We start from the raw sequence: 21,452 nt of genomic DNA, 5'->3' as shown, positions 1-21,452 counted from the left end.
GGGCTGCAGCATTCGCTGCCATCGCTGGGAAGCCCCAGGTCCAAGGGACGATTGATAGCACGCATGTCACCCTGCAAGCAACAGGGCATCAGGGAGTGCCCTATATGAACAGGAAGGGTTTCACTCCTTGAATGTTCATATCATGTGCAACCACCGCTTTGTGTGTGCCGGCTACCCAGTGAGCATGCATGACAATTACATCTGGGGCATTCTGAGATCCCCAGTGTCTTCGAGGACCCCTCCAGGATGATGGGTTGGCTCGTGGGGGACAAGGGATACCCGTTGAGGTAATGGCTGATGACGCCCGTGCAGAGGCCTAAGACTGAGGCGGAGATCTGATATAATGAGGCCCACGTTGTCACGCGTGCTGTCATTGGGCGGTGCATCCGACTGCTGAAAATGCGGTTTTGATTCCTGGACCACTCTGATGGTGCCTTCAGTACACCTCCTGCTTGGTGTTTGTCTGCTGTCTCCTCCACAATCTTGTACAGCCCTGGAGGAGGATTCCCGCCTGAGGAGGAGGAGGAGCAGGAGGGACCGGAGGACGAGTCCAAGGAGGAGCCGGAGGATGGAAGACAGGCGGCGGCAAGAGTCCGACATGCCAGGAGGACTAGGGAGGCCCTCGCATCCCCAGATTCTCATAGGACGAGGTTGTGTCTGGTCAGCTGAACCTCCTCCCCAATACCGCTTCACCATTTCCCTCCACGCTCCCCCATTTCCCTCCTTACATCTAATCCACCCTCTTCCGCAATCCCCCCTCCCCGCAACACAGCACCCCATCCCAGACTATCCTATTCCACCCTCCAAGGCTTGTGTAACATCAGGTTGATGTGTCTGTGTTGGCACTGTCAGCGCGCAGGAGAGTAATGATAGTGATGCGCAATCAATTGAACGAAGTCGCAGATTGGGTACAACTGTGGCTTTATTGCAGTCAGATGCGTGGCCTCCTGCTGCAGCTGGTGAAATGGCAGGGCAATGGAGGTCACGCATATTTATACAGACCTTAGTGGGCGGAGCCAGCCAGCAGGGGCTACCGGCGAACCTGTAGTGCAGGTCCTACCTTACATCAGATAATAGTGGTTCACCATTCACCCCCTGTTAAAAATGAGTCCGGCGGTGGTGATGTGAAACGATATACAAATAGTGCAATTATGTACAGTGTTAAGAATGGGGAAAACAAGGAAGAAAAAAAAGAAAAGTCCATGTTGACGGTCCGGAGTCCGTCAAAGGTTCAGTCGATCCGGTGCTTTAGTGCTTCGTTGGGAGCGGCGAAACGGTGGCGGCGAAGTCGGTGCTGGCGGTGGTGGAGGTGGCACCGATGGCGGTGGTGGCGGTGCTGATGCTGGCCAGTCATCGGGGAACTCCGGGAGCGTGCCAAAGTCCTCTTCGTCCTCTTGTGCGGGAAGGGGGGGGGGGTTGGTCTGGTGGGGTCAATGTTGGCGGCGCGGTGGGAGGGGGAGTGTGTTGGGGTGGAACCTGATGGTACCAGGTCTCTGAGTGAGACAGTATCTTGGCGGCCGTCGGGGAACTCCACGCAGGCATATTGAGGGTTGGTGTGGAGCAGGTGAACCCTGTCCACCAAGGGGTCCGCCTTGTGGAGTCGGACGTGACTACGGAGAAGGACCGGTCCTGGAGCTGCAAGCCAAGTCGAGAGCGACACCACGGATGTGGACTTCCTGGGGAAGGTAGAAACACGTTCATGGGGTGTGTAATTAGTGGCGGTGCACAATAGTGACCGGATAGAGTGCAGAGCGTCTGGGAGGACCTCCTACCAGCGAGAGGCTGGGGGGTTCCTGGACTGTAGGGCCAACTGGACGGCCCTCCAAACCGTCCCATTCTCCCGTTCCACTTGCCCGTTTCCCCGGGGGTTGTAGCTGGTCGTCCTGCTGGAGGCGATACCCCTGCTGAGCAGGAACTGACGCAGCTCATCGTTCATGAATGAGGATCCCCTGTCACTGTGGATGTAGACGGGGAAACCAAACAGAGCGAAGATGGTGTTGAAGGCCTTGATGACGGTGGCAGACGTCATATCGGGGCATGGGATGGCGAAGGGGAATCTGGAGTACTCATCGACCACACTGAGGATGTACGTGTTACGGTCGGTGGAGGGGAGGGGCCCTTTGAAATCCATGCTGAGGCGTTCAAAGGGGCGGGAAGCCTTCACCAGGCGCGCACGGTCCGGCCGGTAGAAGTGCGGCTTGCACTCCGCACAGACCTGGAAGTCCCTGGTGATTGTCCTTACTTCCTCGACGGAGTAGGGCAGATTGCAAGCTTTGACCAAATGGTACAATCGAATGACCCCCGGGTGACAAAGGCTGTCGTGTAGGGCCCGGAGTTGGTCTATTTGTGCGCTGGCACATGTACCTCGGGAGAGGGTGTCTGGGGGCTTGTTGAGTTTACCGGGGCGATACAAAATCTCGTAATTATAGGTGGAGAGCTCGATTCTCCACTGCAAGATTTTATCATTTTTGATCTTGCTCCGCTGTGTATTATTGAACATGTTGGTCAGTGAGGAGAGTGAATCTCTTACCGGCCTGGAAATGCCTCCAATGCCGCACAGCTTCAACGATAGCTTAGGCCTCCTTTTCGACGGATGAGTGTCAAATTTCAGAGGCATGAAGGGTGCGGGAAAAGAATGCCACGGGTCTGCCTGCCTGGTTTAGAATGGCGGCAAGGGCGACGTCTGAAGCGTCACTTTCTACTTGAAAAGGCAGTGACTCGTCCACTGCGCGCATCCTGGCCTTGGCGATGTTTGCTCTGATGAGGGCGAAAGCGTGTTGTGCCTCGGCCGCGAGAGGGAATTGAGTGGACTGAATGAGTGGGCGGGCCTTGTCCGCATAGTTTGTGACCCACTGGGCGGAGTAGGAAAAGAACCCCAGTCAGCGTTTGAGGGCCTTGGGGGAGGGGGATCTCCATGAGGGGGCGCATGTGGTCGGGGTCGGGCCCGAGAAGTCCGTTTGGACTACATAGCCGAGAATGGCTAACCGGGTCGTGCTGAACACACACTTCTTTTTGTTACAGGTCAGGTTGAGAAGAGTGGCAGTGCGGAGGAATTTATCGAGGTTGGCATCGTGGTCCTGCTGGTCATGGCCGCAGATGGTGACATTATCTAAGTACAGAAAGGTGGCCCGCAAACTGTACTGGTCGACCATTCAATCCATTTCCCTTTGGAAGACCGAGACCCCGTTTGTGACGCCGAAAGGAACCTTAAGGAAGTGATAGAGCCAACCGTCCGCCTCAAAGGCAGTGTATGGTCGGTCCGACTTCCGGATGGGGATCTGGTGGTAGGCGGATTTCAGGTCAATTGTTGAGAAGACCCGGTACTGAGCAATCTGATTGACCATATCAGATATGCGTGGGAGGGGGTACGCGTCGAGCTGCGTGTACCGATTGATGGTCTGGCTGTAGTCCACGACCATCCTCTGTTTCTCCCCAGTTTTAACCACTACCACTTGGGCTCTCCAGGGGCTGTTGTTGGCCTCGATAATACCCTCCTTAAGCAGCCGCTGGACTTCGGACCTGATGAAGGTCTTGTCCTGGGTGCTGTACCGTCTGCTCCTGGTGGCGACGGGCTTGCAATTCGCAGTTAGATTGGCAAAGAGGGAGGGAGGGGGTCGACCTTGAGGGTCGCGAGGCCGCAAACGGTAAGGGGGAGTAGGGGCCCGCCGAATTTGATGGTGAGGCTCTGGAGATTGCACTGGAAGTCCAGGCCCAACAAGAGTGCAGCGCAGAGATTAGGAAGGACAGAGAGGCGTAAGTTACTAAATTCTACGCCCTGGACAGAGAGGGTGACTGTACAGAAACCACGGATCGGGACGGAGTGGGATCCGGAGGCTAGGGAGATCCTTTGATTGGCAGGGTGGACCGCGAGGGAGCAGCGCCTTACCGTATTTGGATGAACGATGCTTTCGGTGCTCCCGGAGTCCAGCAGGCACGAGGTCACGTGGCCGTTGATTTTCACCGTCGTCGACGCGGTGGCCAGGTTGTGCGGGCGAGATTGGTCCAGCGTCATCGAAACGAGCTGCGGGTAGTCGTCGGGTGGCGAGCGTGTGCGGTTCCAATCTCGGGGTGTCTGGAGACCCTGTGGGGAACAACATGGCGGCACCCATGGTGCGCACATTGCGGGTTTGGGACAAGATGGCAGCACACAGGGGGCACACGTGGCCAAAGGGGAACAAGATGGCGGCGCCCATTGGTCGCACATAGCCCCGGGAGGAGAAGATGGTGGCTCCTATTGTGCGTTTGGCATGGGGAAGAGGGCGATAGCGGGCGCGATCGCAGTGACTGCGCGGGCTTGGCACATAGCCGGGAAGTGGCCCTTCTTACTGCAGGATTTACAAACTGCAGTGCGGGCCGGGCAGTGTTGGCGGGGGTGCTTCTGCTGACCGCAGAAGTAGCAGCGGGGACCCGGGGGGGGGGGGGGGGGGGGGGGGGGGGGGGGGGGGGGGGGGGGGGCGTATCGGCGTGCGGCGCAGGCGTATTGGGAAGGCAGGGCCCCAGCTGAGGAGGTCGTCGGCAGGGTCCAGGAGGGATAGGAAGGGGTAGAAGGGTGGGCAGCGCGGCGGGAGGGGTAAGACTGTACATGCGACCGTCATGGAGAGCGCCAAGGTTTTTGTCTCCGCTAGATCGAGCGTGGCCCCTTCCAGTAATCGTTCTCGGATGCGGTCTGACGCAAACCCCGTCACGAAAGCATCACGCATGAGGAGATTCGCGTGTTCAGCGGCCATAATGGCCTGACAGTCCCAGTCCCGGACGAGTGGAATTAGGGCGCGCCAGAAGTCTTCGATGGACTCACCAGGTAGTTGCAAGCGGGTGGCGAGTACATGCCTGGCGAACAGCGTGTTCGTCTTCTGAGCATAGTGTTCTTTAAGGAGTGCCATTGCTTTCGCGTAATTCGAGGCGTCTTGGATCAACGGGAACACACTGGAGCTCAGTCTGGAGTACAGTTTATCTTCTGAGCCTCCACTGGCGCGGGGTTCGATGCATTGATGTAGGCCTCAAAACAGGCTAGCCAGTGATTAAAGTCTTTTCTGGCGTCGGGCGAGTGCGGATCTAGCTGCAGGCGATCGGGCTTAATTCTGATATCCATTCCGTGGAAAAATCTGACTGCAATAAATTGATGCGCAATCAATTGCACAAAGATGCAGATTGGGTACAACTGTGGCTTTATTACAGTCAGATGCGTGGCCTCCTGCTGCAGCTGGCGGCGAAGTGGCAGGGCAATGGAGGTCACGCATATTTATACAGATCTTAGTGGGCGGAGCCAGCCAGCAGGGGCTACCGGCGAACCTGTAGTGCAGGTCCTACCTTACATCCCATAATACAGTGGTTCACCACAGATAGTTCACTGTGAGGAAAGTGCTGGTGTTCCTCAGTTTCTGCAAAGTCTGACTTCTGTCTTTCTGCTAACAGCACATTCACACCCATCCTCTGAACATGGTCTGCATCGGGGCTTTGATCTTGGCCCGCTGTGCCTGGGGAGCAGGGGGAGCGGAGTGCAGGCAGGCCCGCTGTGAAGATTAATGTGACAGAGGCTTCACAAGTAACAGCTGTTCCATGTTCTAATAGTGAACATTTTATATTTCCATTTCCCCTAGCTAGATAGTGAACGCCCCAGTACCCACTCTACGCTCCTCACTCTTCTTAATCTTTCATAGTCTACTGCCACGTCTAGGTGTGTCCCCAGGATGCACATCAGAGGTGGAGGCAGCCTGCTGCTTACCGTGTCCTGTGGCCTTTAATGCCCTTGGCAGACGTCCACTGGAGGGCCTGGAGCTGGAGGGCCCCGGTCGATTTACTGGTGCCACAGGCGTCACCGTGCCACCTCATTAACCCACTTCCCTTGTGATGCACTGGTTGTCAGGAGGTGGTGTGGGATTCGGAATAACTGGAGACCGCGATCACTCCTTGGTGGCAGGCCACCACTGCCTCCTCCTCTTTGACGGTCATGGTGGGCGCTGGGGGACTCATGGGTTGGAGTGAGCTCGAGAAGCCTCTGAGTCATCTGGCTCTGCCAGTCCTGGAGGCTCCCCATTGTCTGCACCATGGTGCCGTGCCCTCAGCGATGGTCCTCAGTGACTGGAGCACACTATCAGTGCCTCTGCCATGTCCACCTGTGTCTGTGACATGTCCCTCATCGACTGGGATGTGATATCGAGGCCCTCAGCCATGATCATCACAGACTGAGCCATGCCTTGAGCACCCACCCCAGATGTGGACATCGTGCTCCTGGTTTTCCACTGCGGTCGCCACCCTAGCAGTGTTGGCCTCGGTGCCACACATCGCCGCACCATCTCCTGCGCCTTAAGCCTTTGGGACTCCTCCAATCCGCTTTGCAGTCACTGGACTGTCACTGACGTCCCCTCCTGAATGTCACTGCTGTGTCCTATAATCTGTATCAGCTCTGGGAGAACCATGTCCTGAGGCTCAGCATCTGACGGGAACCCAGCCGAGTCCTGGGATCCAGCAGACCTCCCTTGTTTTCCTTGGATATTCCTGCTTCTACCTGATGTGCAACAGCGACTGTGTAGTGCTCACCAAATTGTGCCCCAGAAGCCTGTCCACTAATGCCGCTCACCAAGGTGTGTTTTTCTGTGCAAGTGAAAGGTGAGGGTGATAGCTATGATGCCTCGATGGCGATATCCTCGGAGCTCTCCTCCAGGCTGGTCACTTGGGTGGCAAGGGGGGGAACGACTCCAGGTGGACCAGTCTCATCAAATGGAGATCATGCAAGCCAAGGGATATGTGGTCAGTGAGAGAGAGGGATCATTTTGTCTAACTTGAACAACTCGCTTGAGACATGTCATGTGGGTGAAGGGGCAGTGGATTCTTACACCGGTGATGCAGGCCAACCTCACTGTCGGTGACTTCGCTCTGACAGCTCCACGATTTCCAGGGCCCGTTCCTCATAGGGGGTTAGACCACGGGTCTCTGGCATCTCCCCCCATCCCCTGCGTCATGGCCCTTACCTGCTTATTATGAGCTATCTTCTCCTACGGAGACAAAGAAAAGGCATGCTTGATTAGTCAGAAGGGTCTATAGCAGATGGCATGTGTGTGCACAGCACCTGGACATGATGGGATTGTGCAGGCGGATACCAGGGGGTTCTGAGGAACAAACACGAAGATCGGATATGAGGAGGATGCGTGATGTTGGGGGAAGGGTGGGTTGGGAATTTGAGGGGTGGCAGGTGGAACTGATGCCAGGAGAGAGGTGGTAACTTACCCTTGCAGCTCAGTCGAGGTAGTTGGCCTTCTTCGGACTTTGGGCGGCAGTCCTCCTGGTCATGCTGCCAGCACTGACAGCCGTTGTCACTGCCTCCCAGGCAGCATTGCTGGCCTTGCTGCAGGTCCTCCGAACCCATCGGGGGAACAGGGCGGCCCACGTCTCACCCACAGCACCGAGAGGCCTGGGCAGGTCGGCATCGCCAAAGCGAGGAGCAGGTCTGCGCGCATCCATGCATGTGTGTTGACTGGGTGAGTGGGGAGGTAGCGTTTAAAAGCGAGAAGCTGAGGCACGAGTCAGACGGAGAGCGAACCAGTAATGTTGAGAATCTCATGGGGGCCCATTTTTGGCATTAAGTGCAATTGAATATGAGCCGTGAACTCGCCAATGCTGCCGTCGAGAAACACCCCTTCAAACGTGCCCAAAGTGACACTTTGAAATTTTTCCACTGAATCGCGCCCATTGTCTGCATTGGTCACCTGTCCGCTACATGTAATACGTGTTCTAAGCTGTTGTTCAAAACTCCTAAATTTCTTTTAGTTGCAAAATATAGCAAAAGTGACAAAGAACTTCTTACCATTGCAATTGTTCTTTTCTCTGGGTGATATGCTGCAGATAAGCTTTCAATTTTGCAAGCTGCAATTACAGAAAGGAATATATTTAATATTTACGATAGCGGCTTTCAGGCCTGTTGAACCTGCAATCCTTTGTATTAACATCTGGGAGCTTGTGCCAAAATTGGGAGGCTGTCCTATAGAATTATCAAACAACAATCTGCATCGTCAAGCTCACTGAATCACTTGCAGACAGTGTCCCAGACACCACTATTACCATCCCTGAGTAAGTCCTGTCCCACCAACAGGACAGACCCACAAGAGGTGGAGGCACAGTGGTATACAGTTGGGGCAGAGTTGCCCTAGGAGTTCTCAACATCGACTCGGGACTCCAGAAAGTCTTGTGGCATCAAGTCAACTATGGGCAATGAAACTACCTGTTGGTTACCACCTACCATCCAGCTCAGCTGATGAATCAGCCTAACCCTAACTCCTTCATGTTGAACACCACTTGGAGGAAGCACCAAAGGTGGGTGGGATATATTATATACTCTGGGTGCAGGACTTCAATGTCCTTCACCAGGAGTGGCTCGGTAACACCACTATTGGCTGAGGAAGGACATCGCTGTTAGACCGGTTCTGTGGCAGGTAGTGAGGGAACCAACAAAAAGGAAAAACTTAATGAACTTGTCCTCACCAGCCTACCTGTCGCAGACGCATCTGTCCATGACAGCATTGGTAGGAGTGACCAATGTACAGTCCTTGTGGAGACCAAGTCCCATCTTCCGAGTGAGGGTGCCATCCATCATATCATGTGGCACTACCACTGTGCCAAATGGGATAGAATTCAAACAGATCTAGCAACTAGGGCAGCACGGTAGCACAAGTGGATAGCACTGTGGCTTCACAGCGCCAGGTCCCAGGTTAGATTCCCCGCTTGGTCGCTGTCTGTGCGGAGTTTGCACGTTCTCCCACTGTCTGCATGGGTTTCCTCCGGGTGCTCCGGTTTCCTCCCACAATCCAAAGACATGCAGGTTAGATGGATTGGCCATGATAAATTGCCCTTAGTGACCAAAGAAAGGGTTAGCAGGGGTTATTGGGTTACGGGGATAGGGTGGAAGTGAGGGCTTAAGTGGGTCGGTGCCGACTCGAAGGGCCGAATGGCCTCCTTCTGCACTGTATGTTCTATGTTCTATGTTCAACTCAAAACTGGGAATCCACGAGGTACTGTCAGCCATCAACAGCAGCTGAATTGTACTCAACCATAATCTGTAACCTCATGGTCTGGAATATCCCCCACTGTCCCAGGGTCAACCCTGGTTCAATGAAGTATCCAGGAGGGCATGCCAGGCACAGCTGAAAATGAGGTGTTAATCTGAAGAACCTACAACACAGGACTACTTACATGTCAAACAGGAGAAGCAACATGCGATAGACAGAGCTAAGTGATCCCACAATCTTCAGTGCGCAATTAATGTCCATTAAGGGCCTCATCCTACTGCCACTGGTAATAACCCAATGCAAAGTAGGGGCTTGCCTTGCAGGGAGCACGACAAATAAACTCGTGTGGCGTTACTTATGGGTCCCCAGGGATGTGGGAGGTCCCTCGTTCAAAAGCACTCAGTCCCTCATCTTGGAACCTGTCATCAAGAAGGGGCCCAGTGAGAACCAACCTTGCCCTGGCTGCTGACCCATTCCCTCCTTTCCCCTGACGTCGACCTCCCAAAGCCCTCCCTCTTGCCACTCTGGTTAGGGATTCAGCAACAATCCTCTACCTTAGGTGGGTGTCGTACCGGCAAGAGCCACCACCTCCTCGGTCATGCCGTCACTCAACAGAGCTGAGTGTTTCTAATGGCTGGCAGCTTTTGGCAGGCGGGACGTCCGCCCCCAAGGTCTTCATCCCATGGGGAAATTTGCTGTTGATCTGTCAAGCACTTGAGTGAAGCATGATGCCTTCCCAAAAAGAGATACAAGGGGCTTTTGACCGCTCTTCAGCTGGCAGACAAGACCCCTGTCAAGATTCCACCCATTATCTATTCTAGCGTTATCTAAAAATTGCCATTGTCCACAAGAGAAAAGTTGCTTTTTGATCATTGCTATTACGTAGACCTTCACAACACTTTTCAACTTCCCACAGAATGTAATGCATATTATTTGCAGTGACAATGTTTTCAGAGAAGCTTAATAAAGATTGGAAGTTACCTCCTCTAACTCGTATGCACACAAATGTTGTCTGTGTTTCTCCTGGAAATCCATAATCTAAGACAGTACAATTAGAATCATAATATTGTTCATTCATATCAAATTAAAAACCCTAGTCCCATAATCATTTTAGAAGATCATTACCTGTTCAAACTCCTTCAAATATCTCTCACAAACTTTTTCTGGCTGTGTAAAAAGTGCCTTGAGATCTGGATCCATCTACTCATAAAATAACTGAAGGTTATTACTTGGCAAAAGAAAATAGACTAAATGACTCCCTTAAAGAATTCCTTTGAGGGACTGAGTTCACAAGCTAGTGCTTATGAGACATGATCTAGTGCTCATCAAAAGGCATTTAAACCCATTTACCATTGAAGCATTCATTTGTGTCTTGCTCTTCAGATTAAATTACTCCAATCCTCTTACCCTCAACCACCATAAACTTTAGCTCATCCAAAACTCTTTTCTTTTTTTAAAAATTCATTTTACAGGATGCGCATCGCTTGTTGAGCCAGCATTTATTGCATTTATCCATTTCAAAGGGCATTTGAGAGTCAAGGATCTGGATCTGAAGTCTTAAAGGACAGATGGGTTTCTACAACAATGGTTTTATTGTCTTAATTACAGATTTTTATTGAATTGAAATTTCACCATCTGTGGTGGTGGGATTTGAATCCGGGTCCCCAGATCTTGCCCTGGGTCTCTGGATTACTAGTACAGTGACAATACCACTGCCTCAAAACATGAGCCACATCAGCTACATTGGCTCATCGTCATTCACTGCCTCAACTTTGACATTTTCATTTTGCACTGAGATTCATCCCATTTTATAATGTCTAACCTCCTCCAGCCCTATAACTCCTTCCCACAAGCACCATTACTCTATCCTCACATGCAATCCTTTCTCCCTTTTCCTCACCTGTCGTAAACATGCTTTCAGCCACCCTAAAACCTTTCCTTCTTTGAGAACCTCTTTATTATTTATTAGCCCACATATTTGACCAAGTTTTTGCTCCTCCTTTCAAACTCTCCATCTATGGCTCATCTTTCCTTATTAATTTCTGAAGTGCTTTGGGGTTTCTTGTATGCTACATACTGCAAATTGTTGCCGTAATTACTGTTGAGTTATCAATCAATGGCAGTAAGTTCCAAGGGTACAAAGGGTACAAAACTCACAATACATGTAAAAAGTTGTTTACCATCCTCTCAGTAATTTTTACAAAATGGAAGTATTAAAACAGTAAACCAGTAGGTTTAATTTCAAATGCAATTCTTTCTTTAAAGTGTATTGAGTCATCTGCTTTTTATTTGAAATTTTAATGGGCCAGCAAATACCATTGTCACACATTAGCCACAGCATAATGAAAATAATAATTATTTTTTGTTGCGTTTGTCAATGTTGAAGCATGTTAGTGCTTTGAAATTCCAACTCCAGTTAACAACCATTAATGTTAAGAACTTCCAGCTCAGGTACAGCACAACCAGATGCCGAGGTGAAACTACTCTGCTCCAGTACATTGTGCCACCATTGTTAATGGTCTTAATCATAACTATATACTCATTTGATTACATATTTTGCTAAACTCCAGGATACTTGAAAAAAATGGTCAGGAAGATGCATGAAACGCAGGAAGGAGGGAAACAAAATTGCAGGAATAAAAGCGCTGGTTACTGGGTCAGTATGTGTCGGAATTGATGGGAGGTTGATGCAAATGTGGGTGGAATTCTGATGAGATGGGACTGCATCCATTTCTGCTCCTGACTGTTCGTCTTTCACTTTATAAATGGAGAATTGGGATAGAAAATAAAGACGCCTTACTCTTACCTAACTCTCTAGTCATGTTATATGCAGAGTGAACCAATGTGTTTTTTTTCTTTCAGTCCCTCTCTCATACTTCCCTTTTTTGTTTGCTGTTCCACTTCTCTGTCTGCTTGTTTATATCCCTCTTCTTTTACTTTCCTCCCTCTTGTCTTGTCTTGATCGTCTTCTGCTCCATTCTCTTTCGTCTGCAAATCCCTCCACGTCCTCACACCCTCTACTTCTGCAATCTTCCACAGCCCTCTGAGACGTCTGAGCTCTTCTAATTCTGGCCTCTTGAACAAAGAACAAAGAAAAGTACAGCACAGAAACAGGCCCTTCGGCCCTCCAAGCCTGTGCCGACCATGCTGCCCGTCCAAACTAAAATCTTCTACACTTCCGAAGTCCGTATCCCTCTATTCCCATCCTATTCATGTATGTCAAGATACCCCTGAAACATCACTATCGTCCCTGCTTCCACCACCTCCTCCGGCAGCGAGTTCCAGGCACCCACTACCCTGTGTAAAAAACTTGCCTCGTACATCTCCTCGAAACCTTGCCCCTCGCACCTTAAACCTATCACCCCTAGTAATTGAAAAAGCCTCTGAACGTCCACTCTGTCCATGCCCCTCATAGTTTTGTAGACCTCTATCAGGTCGCCTTTCAACCTCCGTCGTTCCAGTGAGAACAAACCGAGTTTATTCAACCGCTCTTCATAGCTAATGCCCTCCATACCAGGCAATGTCCTGGTAAATCTCTTCTGCACCCTCTCTAAAGCCTCCACATCCTCCTGGTAGTGTGGCGACCAGAATTGAACACTATACTCCAAGTGTGGCCTAACTAAGTGATACGCAATCAATACACTTGAGTCCACGTGGAGTCATATCGATTCAGCTTTAATCAGATACAACTGTACCCAGCAGCGAAGTTACAGAGGTGAAGGCTGCTGGGATGGCATTGGTTCTTATACCCCGCCTCTCAGGGCGGGGCTATGTACATTGCCCAATGGTAGACCCTGCGGTCTAGCCAATGGTTATTCCTCTCTCTGGTACCGCAATACCTGGTATTACCACATTCACCCCCTGTTGAAAAAAGAGTCGGCGGGGTGATGGCCAGTATTACTGTCGCCTTTTCATGGTAGGACCAGGTATTGCAGGTACCATGCTATCGAGGGTTACAGAGAAAGTTCTTGCGTTGTTAATTTTCCTCATGGTGCTGCAATCAGACGATCGGGTGGCCTGGTCGTCCTACTGGAGCGTCTAAGTGTCGGCGGCGATCCTGGTGAGGGCCCCGGCAGTAGTGACTCCGGGAACGTGGTGTCTTCCTCCCTGGCAGTTTCGTCACCCCCTAGGCGGCGCTGTAAGGTCGAAAGATGGGCAGAAGGAAGGGGTGCCTGTAGTGGGCGTCGGTGCCTGCTCGGCTCTGGGTTCTGGCGGCAGTACTGACCCTCCGGTCAGATACGGAGGGGGGGGGGTGGCAGTGGCTCGGGTGCGCGTGGTGCTCCGGCAGGCGCCAGGTCCCGGAGGGAGACCATATCTTGGCGACCGTCGGGGAACGCTATGTAGGCGTACTGGGGGTTGGCATGCAGCAGGTGGACCCCTTCGACCAGCGGGTCCGACTTGTGCGCCCTCGCATGTTTCCGCAGCAGGGCGGGTCCGGGTGTTGCTAGCCAGGTTGGGAGCAAGGTCCCAGAGGAGGACTTCCTGGGGAAAACAAGGAGACGTTCATGAGGTGTCTGGTTCGTGGTAGTACATAGCAGTGACCGAATGGAGTGCAGGGCCACTGGGAGGACTTCTTGCCAGCGGGAGACTGGGAGATTCCTGGACCGAAGGGCCAGCAGGACGGTCTTCCAGACCCTTCCGTTCTCCCTTTCTACCTGCCCGTTTCCCCGGGGGTTGTAGCTGGTCGTACTGCTCGAGGCGATGCCTTTGCTAAGCAGGAACTGGCGCAGCTCGTCGCTCATAAAGGAGGACCCCCTATCACTGTGGATGTATGCGGGGAAACCGAACAGTGTATAAATAGTTTGGAGTGCCTTGATGACGGTGGTTGTGGTCATGTCCGGGCAGGGGATGGCGAATGGGAACCGGGTGTGCTCATCAATCACGTTCAGGAAATACGTGTTGCAGTCGGTGGAGGGGAGCGGGCCCTTGAAGTCCATGCTGAGGCGTTCAAAGGGACGGGAAGCCTTTATCAGGGTCCCTGCATAATGGGTCCCTAATTACGCCGACAAGGCTTGACCCCTAATCTAATCCAAGACCTTCCCCCTGTCGACGGAGGCCCGCCATGCCTTCTGCCGCATCAAAGCGGACATCGCAAAAGTCACGATGTGCGCCGTCGACGAGTCCCTCCCCTTCCAGGTCGAGAGCGACGCGTCTGAAGTAGCTCTGGCCGCCACCCTCAACCAAGCAGGCAGGCCTGTGGCTTTCTTCTCCCGCACTCTCCATGCCTCCGAAATTCGCCACTCCTCGGTCGAAAAGGAGGCCCAGGCCATAGTGGAAGCTGTGCGGCACTGGAGGCATTAACTGGCCGGCAGGAGATTCACTCTCCTCACGGACCAACGGTCGGTGGCCTTCATGTTCGATAAGGCACAGTGGGGCAAGATTAAGAACGACACGATCTTGCGGTGGAGGATCGAACTCTCCACCTTCAATTACAAGATCTTGTATCGTCCCGGGAAGCTGAACGAGCCTCCTGATGCCCTATCCCGCGGCACTTGTGCCACCGCACAAGTAGACCGCTTCCGAGCCCTCCACGAGGACCTCTGCCACCCGGGAGTTACCCGGTTCTTCCATTTTGTTAAGTCCCGGAACCTGCCTTACTCCATCGAGGAGGTCAGGACTGTCACCAGGGACTGCCAAATCTGCGCGGTGTGCAAACCGCACTTTTACCGACCAGAGAGGGCGTATCAGATTAAATTGAGACGCAATCAATACGCTTGAGTCCACGTGGAGTCATATCGATTCAGCTTCAATCAGATAGAACTGTACCCAGCAGCAAAGTTACAGAAGTGAAGGCTGCTGGGATGGCATTGGTTCTTATACCCCGCCTCTCAGGGCGGGGCTATGTACATTGCCCAATGGTAGACCCCGCGGTCTAGCCAATGGTTATTCCTCTCTCTGGGACCGCAATACCTGGTATTACCACACTAAGGTTCAATATAGAGCATCCTTGGTTTATTATCTCCACCATTGATGGCCGTACCTTTGGCTACCTAGGATCTAAGCTCTGGAATTCTCTTCCTGTACCTTCCCACCGCTCTCCCGTACATTCCTGCTTTAAGACACCCCCTTTATCCTCTTTGACCAAGCCTTTAGTCACCTCACCTAATATCTCCTTATCTTGCTCATTACCATATTTTGTTTCATAATGCTATTGTGAAGGGCCTTGGAACATCTCATCATGTTAAAGGCGCTATTCAAATATAACTGGCTATTTTTGTCACTCTCCTCCTCTGCTTCTAATTCTAATTCAGTGCTTCCAAGTCTGGAGTTGCAAGCTGGGGAAGAAGTCTTGCCAAGCCAGTTTTAGCCTGATGCATCATCTCAAGTTCCAGGTTGGATAAGAGGTCTGCCTCAGGCAACATTTTTGGTCATAGTTAGGGTAAGAGATCCATCCAAGCCCACAAGGGGATCTGGCAAAATCTGCAAAGCACCACTGCAAACCAGCACCGTGGGGTGCCATCAATACCAACACATTATTACCTAGTTAACAACGCTTCTATACCTGCAATTTTGCTTCCCTCCTACCTGCGTTTCATGCATCTTCCTAATTATCCTGGAGTTTAACAAAATATTTAATAAGACTAACTATATAATCAAATGAGTATATAGTTATGATCAAGGCCATTAACAATGGTGGCACTCTGTGTTGAGTTTGATCCCTTGTACTTTATGAACTAACTCACCAATCACTTTCATCTGTCTAAATGAGGATCCTTTTATTGTGTCACGTGTGACAAAATGGCAATCTGATACAGAGCACATTACCATGGAGACTTGCTACTCTTCTGGAACTTACACCTAGCACTGACCAATTACACGTATGTCTTATCAACCTCTCAATATTCTTCTGAAGATGGCCGGATGTGTCTCCCTTTGTTTCCGGGTCCCAGGTCACATGACCTGTTGGTTGGCAGGCACACACCGGGCGGCACGGTAGCACAGAGGTTCGTGCTGTTGCTTCACAGCGCCAGGATCCCAGGTTCGATTCCTGCTTGGGTCGCTGTCTGTGCGGAGTCTGCATGTTCTCCCAGTGTCTGCGTGGGTTTCCTCCAGATGCTCCGGTTTCCTCCCACAAGTCCCAAAGGACGTGATGCTATTAGGTGAATTGGACATTCTGAATTCTACCTGTGTACCCGAACAGGCGCTGGAATGTGGCGACTAGGGGATTTTCACAGTAACTTCATTGCAGTGTTAATGTAAGCCTACTTGTGACAATAATAAACATTATTATTATGATACAGCCCATATGCAGTCACCTCTTAGAATCATAGAATTTACAGTGCAGAAGGAGGACATTCAGTCCATCGAATCTGCACTGGCTCTTGGAAAGAGCACCCTACTAGCCCACCCTACCCCCATAACCCAGTAACCCCATCTAACCTTTGTGACACTAAGGGGAATTTAGCATGACCAATCCACCTAACCTGCACAGAAAGAAACCGGAGCACCCTGAGGAAACCCACGCAGACACGAGAGAAAGTGCAAACTCCACACAGACAGTCAAAGAGGCTGGAATTGAACCCGGGACCCTGGAGGTGTGAGGCAGCAATGTCAAACACCGTGCCACCTCAGGTTGCAGTTCACCACACCGGTCTTTAAGCCGAATGCCTAACGTTGTCACTGCCGTTGCCAACCTCACATTTTCAGCACTTGTGGTACCATGTTGTGTTTGGTTCCTTGTACTTTATGAAGTAACTCACCAAACACTTCGATCTGTCTAAACCAGGATCTTTTTATTGTGTCTCGTGTGGTAAGGTGGCAATCTGATTCAGCGCATGTTATCATGGAGTATTGCTACTCCTCTGGAACTTACACCTAGCACTGACCAATTACATGTATGTCTTATCACCCTCTAAATCTTCTTCTGAAGATGGCTGTATGTGTCTCCCTTTATATCCAGGTCCCATGTCCTTGGCATGGTGTGCCTGTACCGCCACCTGCTGGTTGGAGGTCACACACCATCCAACTATGATATAGCCCATAGGAATATCACTACACTGGGGCAGAGTAGTTTTAACTCAGCATCTAGTTGTGCTATATCCAATCTGGACGTTCTTAGTGCCAAAAAACTAGGGTCAGGCAACTAGCCATAGTTCAAATTGAGATCTGGAAGGGCTATTATGTTCAAAATGTAATTTACATGTGGCACCTAGCCTAAATAGCTCGGTGTGATGGAAATAAAATTGTGGTATTTCCCAGCAATTCAGGAAATACACACATACAAAACGTATAAATCTTTTAGATTTAAAAAATATTTAAGCTGTGTCACCTTTTGAGAATATGTCAAAAGAGTTTCATGCAGTGAGTATCTACTTTTAAGCCACTAAAATATTTTTCAGAGATATGTTCCCAGATAAACAAGTCCTATGCCATTGTTTCCTTAATTTTAATCAGTGAAGAACAAAGGGAATTGTTTCTTTGAACTGTTCCATAATTATTTGTGTTCACGGTCTTTATCCCTCCTGGTACATTGAAGAAAACAACAACCAAAGAAATTGACATCAGTACCTCACCGTTACCTCAGTTGTATGTTTCAGCAATCCACTCAAATATCGATTATGTGCTCTAACTTCTACAAGTTCATTGTCAAATTATTTGGTTTGTTGCTAACTTAACATGTTAAAAAATCTAACTGTCATAAATTATCTTTATATTTGTAAAGATCAAGGTTATGGTTATTTGCTTAGATAACAAAATTAGTCCACAATAACTTAAGAAAATAAAATAATTTACATACATTTTTCAAGCTAAAATTACATTTATCGCTGTTTATTGATCATTTATCAGACTTTACATTCTACAGACTGAAATAGTAGAGTGGGAAGAGAGCAGGATCCATAAAATGAAAATAAGGTGGAAATCAAGCAAGCAGTACAATGCTATTAGTGCATAAAATACCTTATCTGAGAGAAATAAAGTCTGACAATGTGCTTTGCATACAGTGCATATGTCCATGTTTCCTAAAAGAAAGTATCAAATATTAGAAATATTCTACACCGTTTATGAAACAAATTTGAAATGTGGAAACAGAAAGCCAACTCAATTAAAAACAACATTTCAAGTAACTGCTGAAGGTACAGCATACTTTTGCTGAAACCCTAGAATTTCCCAGTGTGCTACTTACATTAGTGCAGATATGGGACGCAGTTCTGATATTTCACTGCTAAAATTCAGCCATTTTTATCTGGCCTGCCCATTAAAGACCAGAGATATTTTTTTGATATTCATTTTCAACATGTGCCCAGTACTGGCATAACTTCCCACTATTAGTTTCCCTTCTTTTTGAACCACTATAGGCCATATGGTGAAGGTGCTCCCACAATGTTGTTGGGCACATCCAGGATTTTAACTGGATCTTTACAAAGAACAAAGAAATGTACAGCACAGGAACAGGCCCTTCGGCCCTCCAAGCCCGTGCCGACCATGCTGCCCGACTAAACTACAATCTTCTACACTGCCTGGGTCCGTATCGCTCTATTCCCATCCTATTCATGTATTTGTCAAGATGCCCCTTAAATGTCACTATCATCGCTGCTTCCACCACCTCCTCCAGTAGTGAGTTCCAGGCACCCACTACCCTCTGCATAAAAAACTTGCCTTGTACATCTACTCTAAACCTTGCCCCTCTCCCCTTAAACCTATGCCCCCTAGTAATTGACCCCTCTACCCCGGGGAAAAGCCTCTGACTATCCACTCTGTCTATTCCCCTCATAATTTTGTAGACCTCTATCAGGTCGCCCCTCAACCTCCTTGGTTCCAGTGAGAACAAACCGAGTTTATTCAACCGCTCTTCATAGCTAATGCCCTCCATACCAGGCAACGTCCTGGTAAATCTCTTCTGCACCCTCTCTCAAGCCTCCACATCCTTCTGGTAGTGTGGCAACCAGTGTTCAACACTATACTCCAAGTGTGGCCTAACTAAGTGATACGCAATCAATACGCTTGAGTCCACGTGGAGTCATATCGATTCAGCTTTAATCAGATACAACTGTACCCAGCAGCGAAGTTACAGAAGTGAAGGCTGCTGGGACAGCATTGGTTCTTATACCCCGCCTCTCAGGGCGGGGCTATGTACATTGCCCAATGGTAGACCACGCAGTCTAGCCAATGGTTATTCCTCTCTCTGGTACCGCAATACCTGGTATTACCACATTCACCCCTGTTGAAAAAAGAGTCGGCGGGGTGATGGCCAGTATTACTGTCGCCTTTTCATGGTAGGACCAGGTATTGCAGGTACCATGCTATCGAGGGTTACAGAGAAAGTTCTTGCGTTGTTCATTTTCCTCATGGTGCTGCAATCAGACGGTCGGGCGGCCTGGTCGTCATACTGGAGCGTCTAAGTGTCGGCGGCGATCCTGGTGAGGGCCCCGGCAGTAGTGACTCCGGGAACGTGGTGTCTTCCTCCCTGGCAGTTTCGTCACCCCCTAGGCGGCGCTGTAAGGTCGAAAGATGGGCAGAAGGAAGGGGTGCCTGTAGGGGGCGTCGGTGCCTGCTCGGCCCTGGGTTCTGGCGGCAGTACTGACCCTCCGGTCAGGTACGGAGGGGGGGGGGGGGCAGTGGCTCGGGCGCGCGTGGTGCTCTGGCGGGCGCCAGGTCCCGGAGAGAGACCGTATCTTGGCGACCGTCGGGGAACGCTACGTAGGCGTACTGGGGGTTGGCATGCAGCTGGCGGATCCCTTCGACCAGCGGGTCCGACTTGTGCGCCCTCGCATGTTTCCGCAGCAGGACGGGTCCGGGTGTTGCTAGCCAGGTTGGGAGCGAGGTCCCAGAGGAGGACTTCCTGGGGAAAACAAGGAGACGTTCATGAGGTGCCTGGTTCGTGGTAGTACATAGCAGTGACCGAATGGAGTGCAGGGCCACTGGGAGGACTTCTTGCTAGCGGGAGACTGGGAGATTCCTGGACCGAAGGGCCAGCAGGACGGTCTTCCAGACCCTTCCGTTCTCCCTTTCTACCTGCCCGTTTCCCCGGGGGTTGTAGCTGGTCGTACTGCTCGAGGCGATGCCTTTGCTAAGCAGGAACTGGCGCAGCTCGTCGCTCATAAAGGAGGACCCCCTATCACTGTGGATGTATGCGGGGAAACCGAACAGTGTAAAAATAGTTTGGAGTGCCTTGATGACGGTGGTTGTGATCATGTCCGGGCAGGGGATGGCGAATGGGAACCGGGAGTGCTCATCAATCATGTTCAGAAAATAAGTGTTGCAGTCGGTGGAGGGGAGGGGGCCTTTGAAGTCCATGCTGAGGTGTTCAAAGGGACGGGATGCCTTTATCAGGGCCCCTGCACAATGGGTCCCTAATTACGCCGACAAGGCTTGACCCCTAATCCAATCCACGACCTTCCCCCTGTCGACGGAGGCCCGCCATGCCTTCTGATGCATCAAAGCGGAATTCGCAAAAGCCACGATGCGCGCCATCGACGAGTCCATTCCCTTCCAGGTCGAGAGCGACGCGTCTGACGTACCTCTGGCCGCCACCCTCAACCAAGCAGGCAGGCCCGTGGCTTTCTTCTCCCGCACTCTCCATGCCTCCGAAATTCGCCACTCCTCGGTCGAAAAGGAGGCCCAGGCCATTGTGGAAGCTGTGCGGCACTGGAGGCATTACCTGGCCGGCAGGTGATTCACTCTCCTCACGGACCAACGGTCGGTGGCCTTCATGTTCGATAATGCACAGCGGGGCAAGATTAAGAATGACACGATCTTGAGGTGGAGGATCGAACTCTCCACCTTCAATTACAAGATCTTGTATCGTCCCGGGAAGCTGAACGAGCCTCCTGATGCCCTATCCCGCGACACTGGTGCCACCGCACAAGTAGGCCGCCTCCGAGCCCTCCACGAGGACCTCTGCCACCCGGGAGTTACCCGGTTCTTCCATTTTGTTAAGTCCCGGAACCTGCCTTACTCCATCGAGGAGGTCAGGACTGTCACCAGGGACTGCCAAATCTGCGCGGAGTGCAAACCGCACTTCTACCGACCAGAGAGGGCGTATCAGATTAAATTGAGACGCAATCAATACGCTTGAGTCCACGTGGAGTCATATCGATTCAGCTTTAATCAGATACAACTGTACCCAGCAGCGAAGTTACAGAAGTGAAGGCTGCTGGGACAGCATTGGTTCTTATACCCCGCCTCTCAGGGCGGGGCTATGTACATTGCCCAATGGTAGACCCCGCGGTCTAGCCAATGGTTATTCCTCTCTCTGGTACCGCAATACCTGGTATTACCACACTAAGGTTCAATACAGAGCATCCTTGGTTTATTATCTCCACCATTGATGGCCGTACCTTTGGCTACCTAGGATCTAAGCTCTGGAATTCTCTTCCTGTACCTTCCAACCTCTCTCCCGTACATTCCTGCTTTAAGACACCCCCTTTATCCTCTTTGACCAAGCCTTTAGTCACCTCACCTAATATCTCCTTATCTTGCTCATTACCATATTTTGTTTCATAATGCTATTGT

At 50.9% G+C, this 21,452-nt stretch overlaps 1 protein-coding gene across 4 annotated transcripts in view; it reads right to left on the bottom strand.

The window, feature by feature from the left end:
- The window catches only part of rnf212 (ring finger protein 212), a 117,738-nt gene that overhangs the window by 76,820 nt on the left and 19,466 nt on the right, over window positions 1-21,452 (bottom strand). For 2 of the 4 annotated variants that reach the window (XM_072497554.1, XM_072497555.1), the window contains exons 3-6: window positions 17,898-17,959; window positions 10,125-10,199; window positions 9,981-10,037; window positions 7,802-7,860 (exon numbers count right to left, since the gene is read on the bottom strand). In XM_072497554.1, the coding sequence (XP_072353655.1) occupies window positions 7,802-7,860; window positions 9,981-10,037; window positions 10,125-10,199; window positions 17,898-17,959 (253 nt within the window). The remainder of the gene's footprint in view (window positions 1-7,801; window positions 7,861-9,980; window positions 10,038-10,124; window positions 10,200-17,897; window positions 17,960-21,452) is intronic. The other 2 variants (XM_072497556.1, XM_072497557.1) reach the window with 1 other exon arrangement.

This window comes from Scyliorhinus torazame, chromosome 3 (genome assembly GCF_047496885.1).
Source record: "Scyliorhinus torazame isolate Kashiwa2021f chromosome 3, sScyTor2.1, whole genome shotgun sequence".
NCBI lineage: Eukaryota > Metazoa > Chordata > Chondrichthyes > Carcharhiniformes > Scyliorhinidae > Scyliorhinus > Scyliorhinus torazame.
This window is presented reverse-complemented; position numbering and strand designations above follow the sequence as displayed.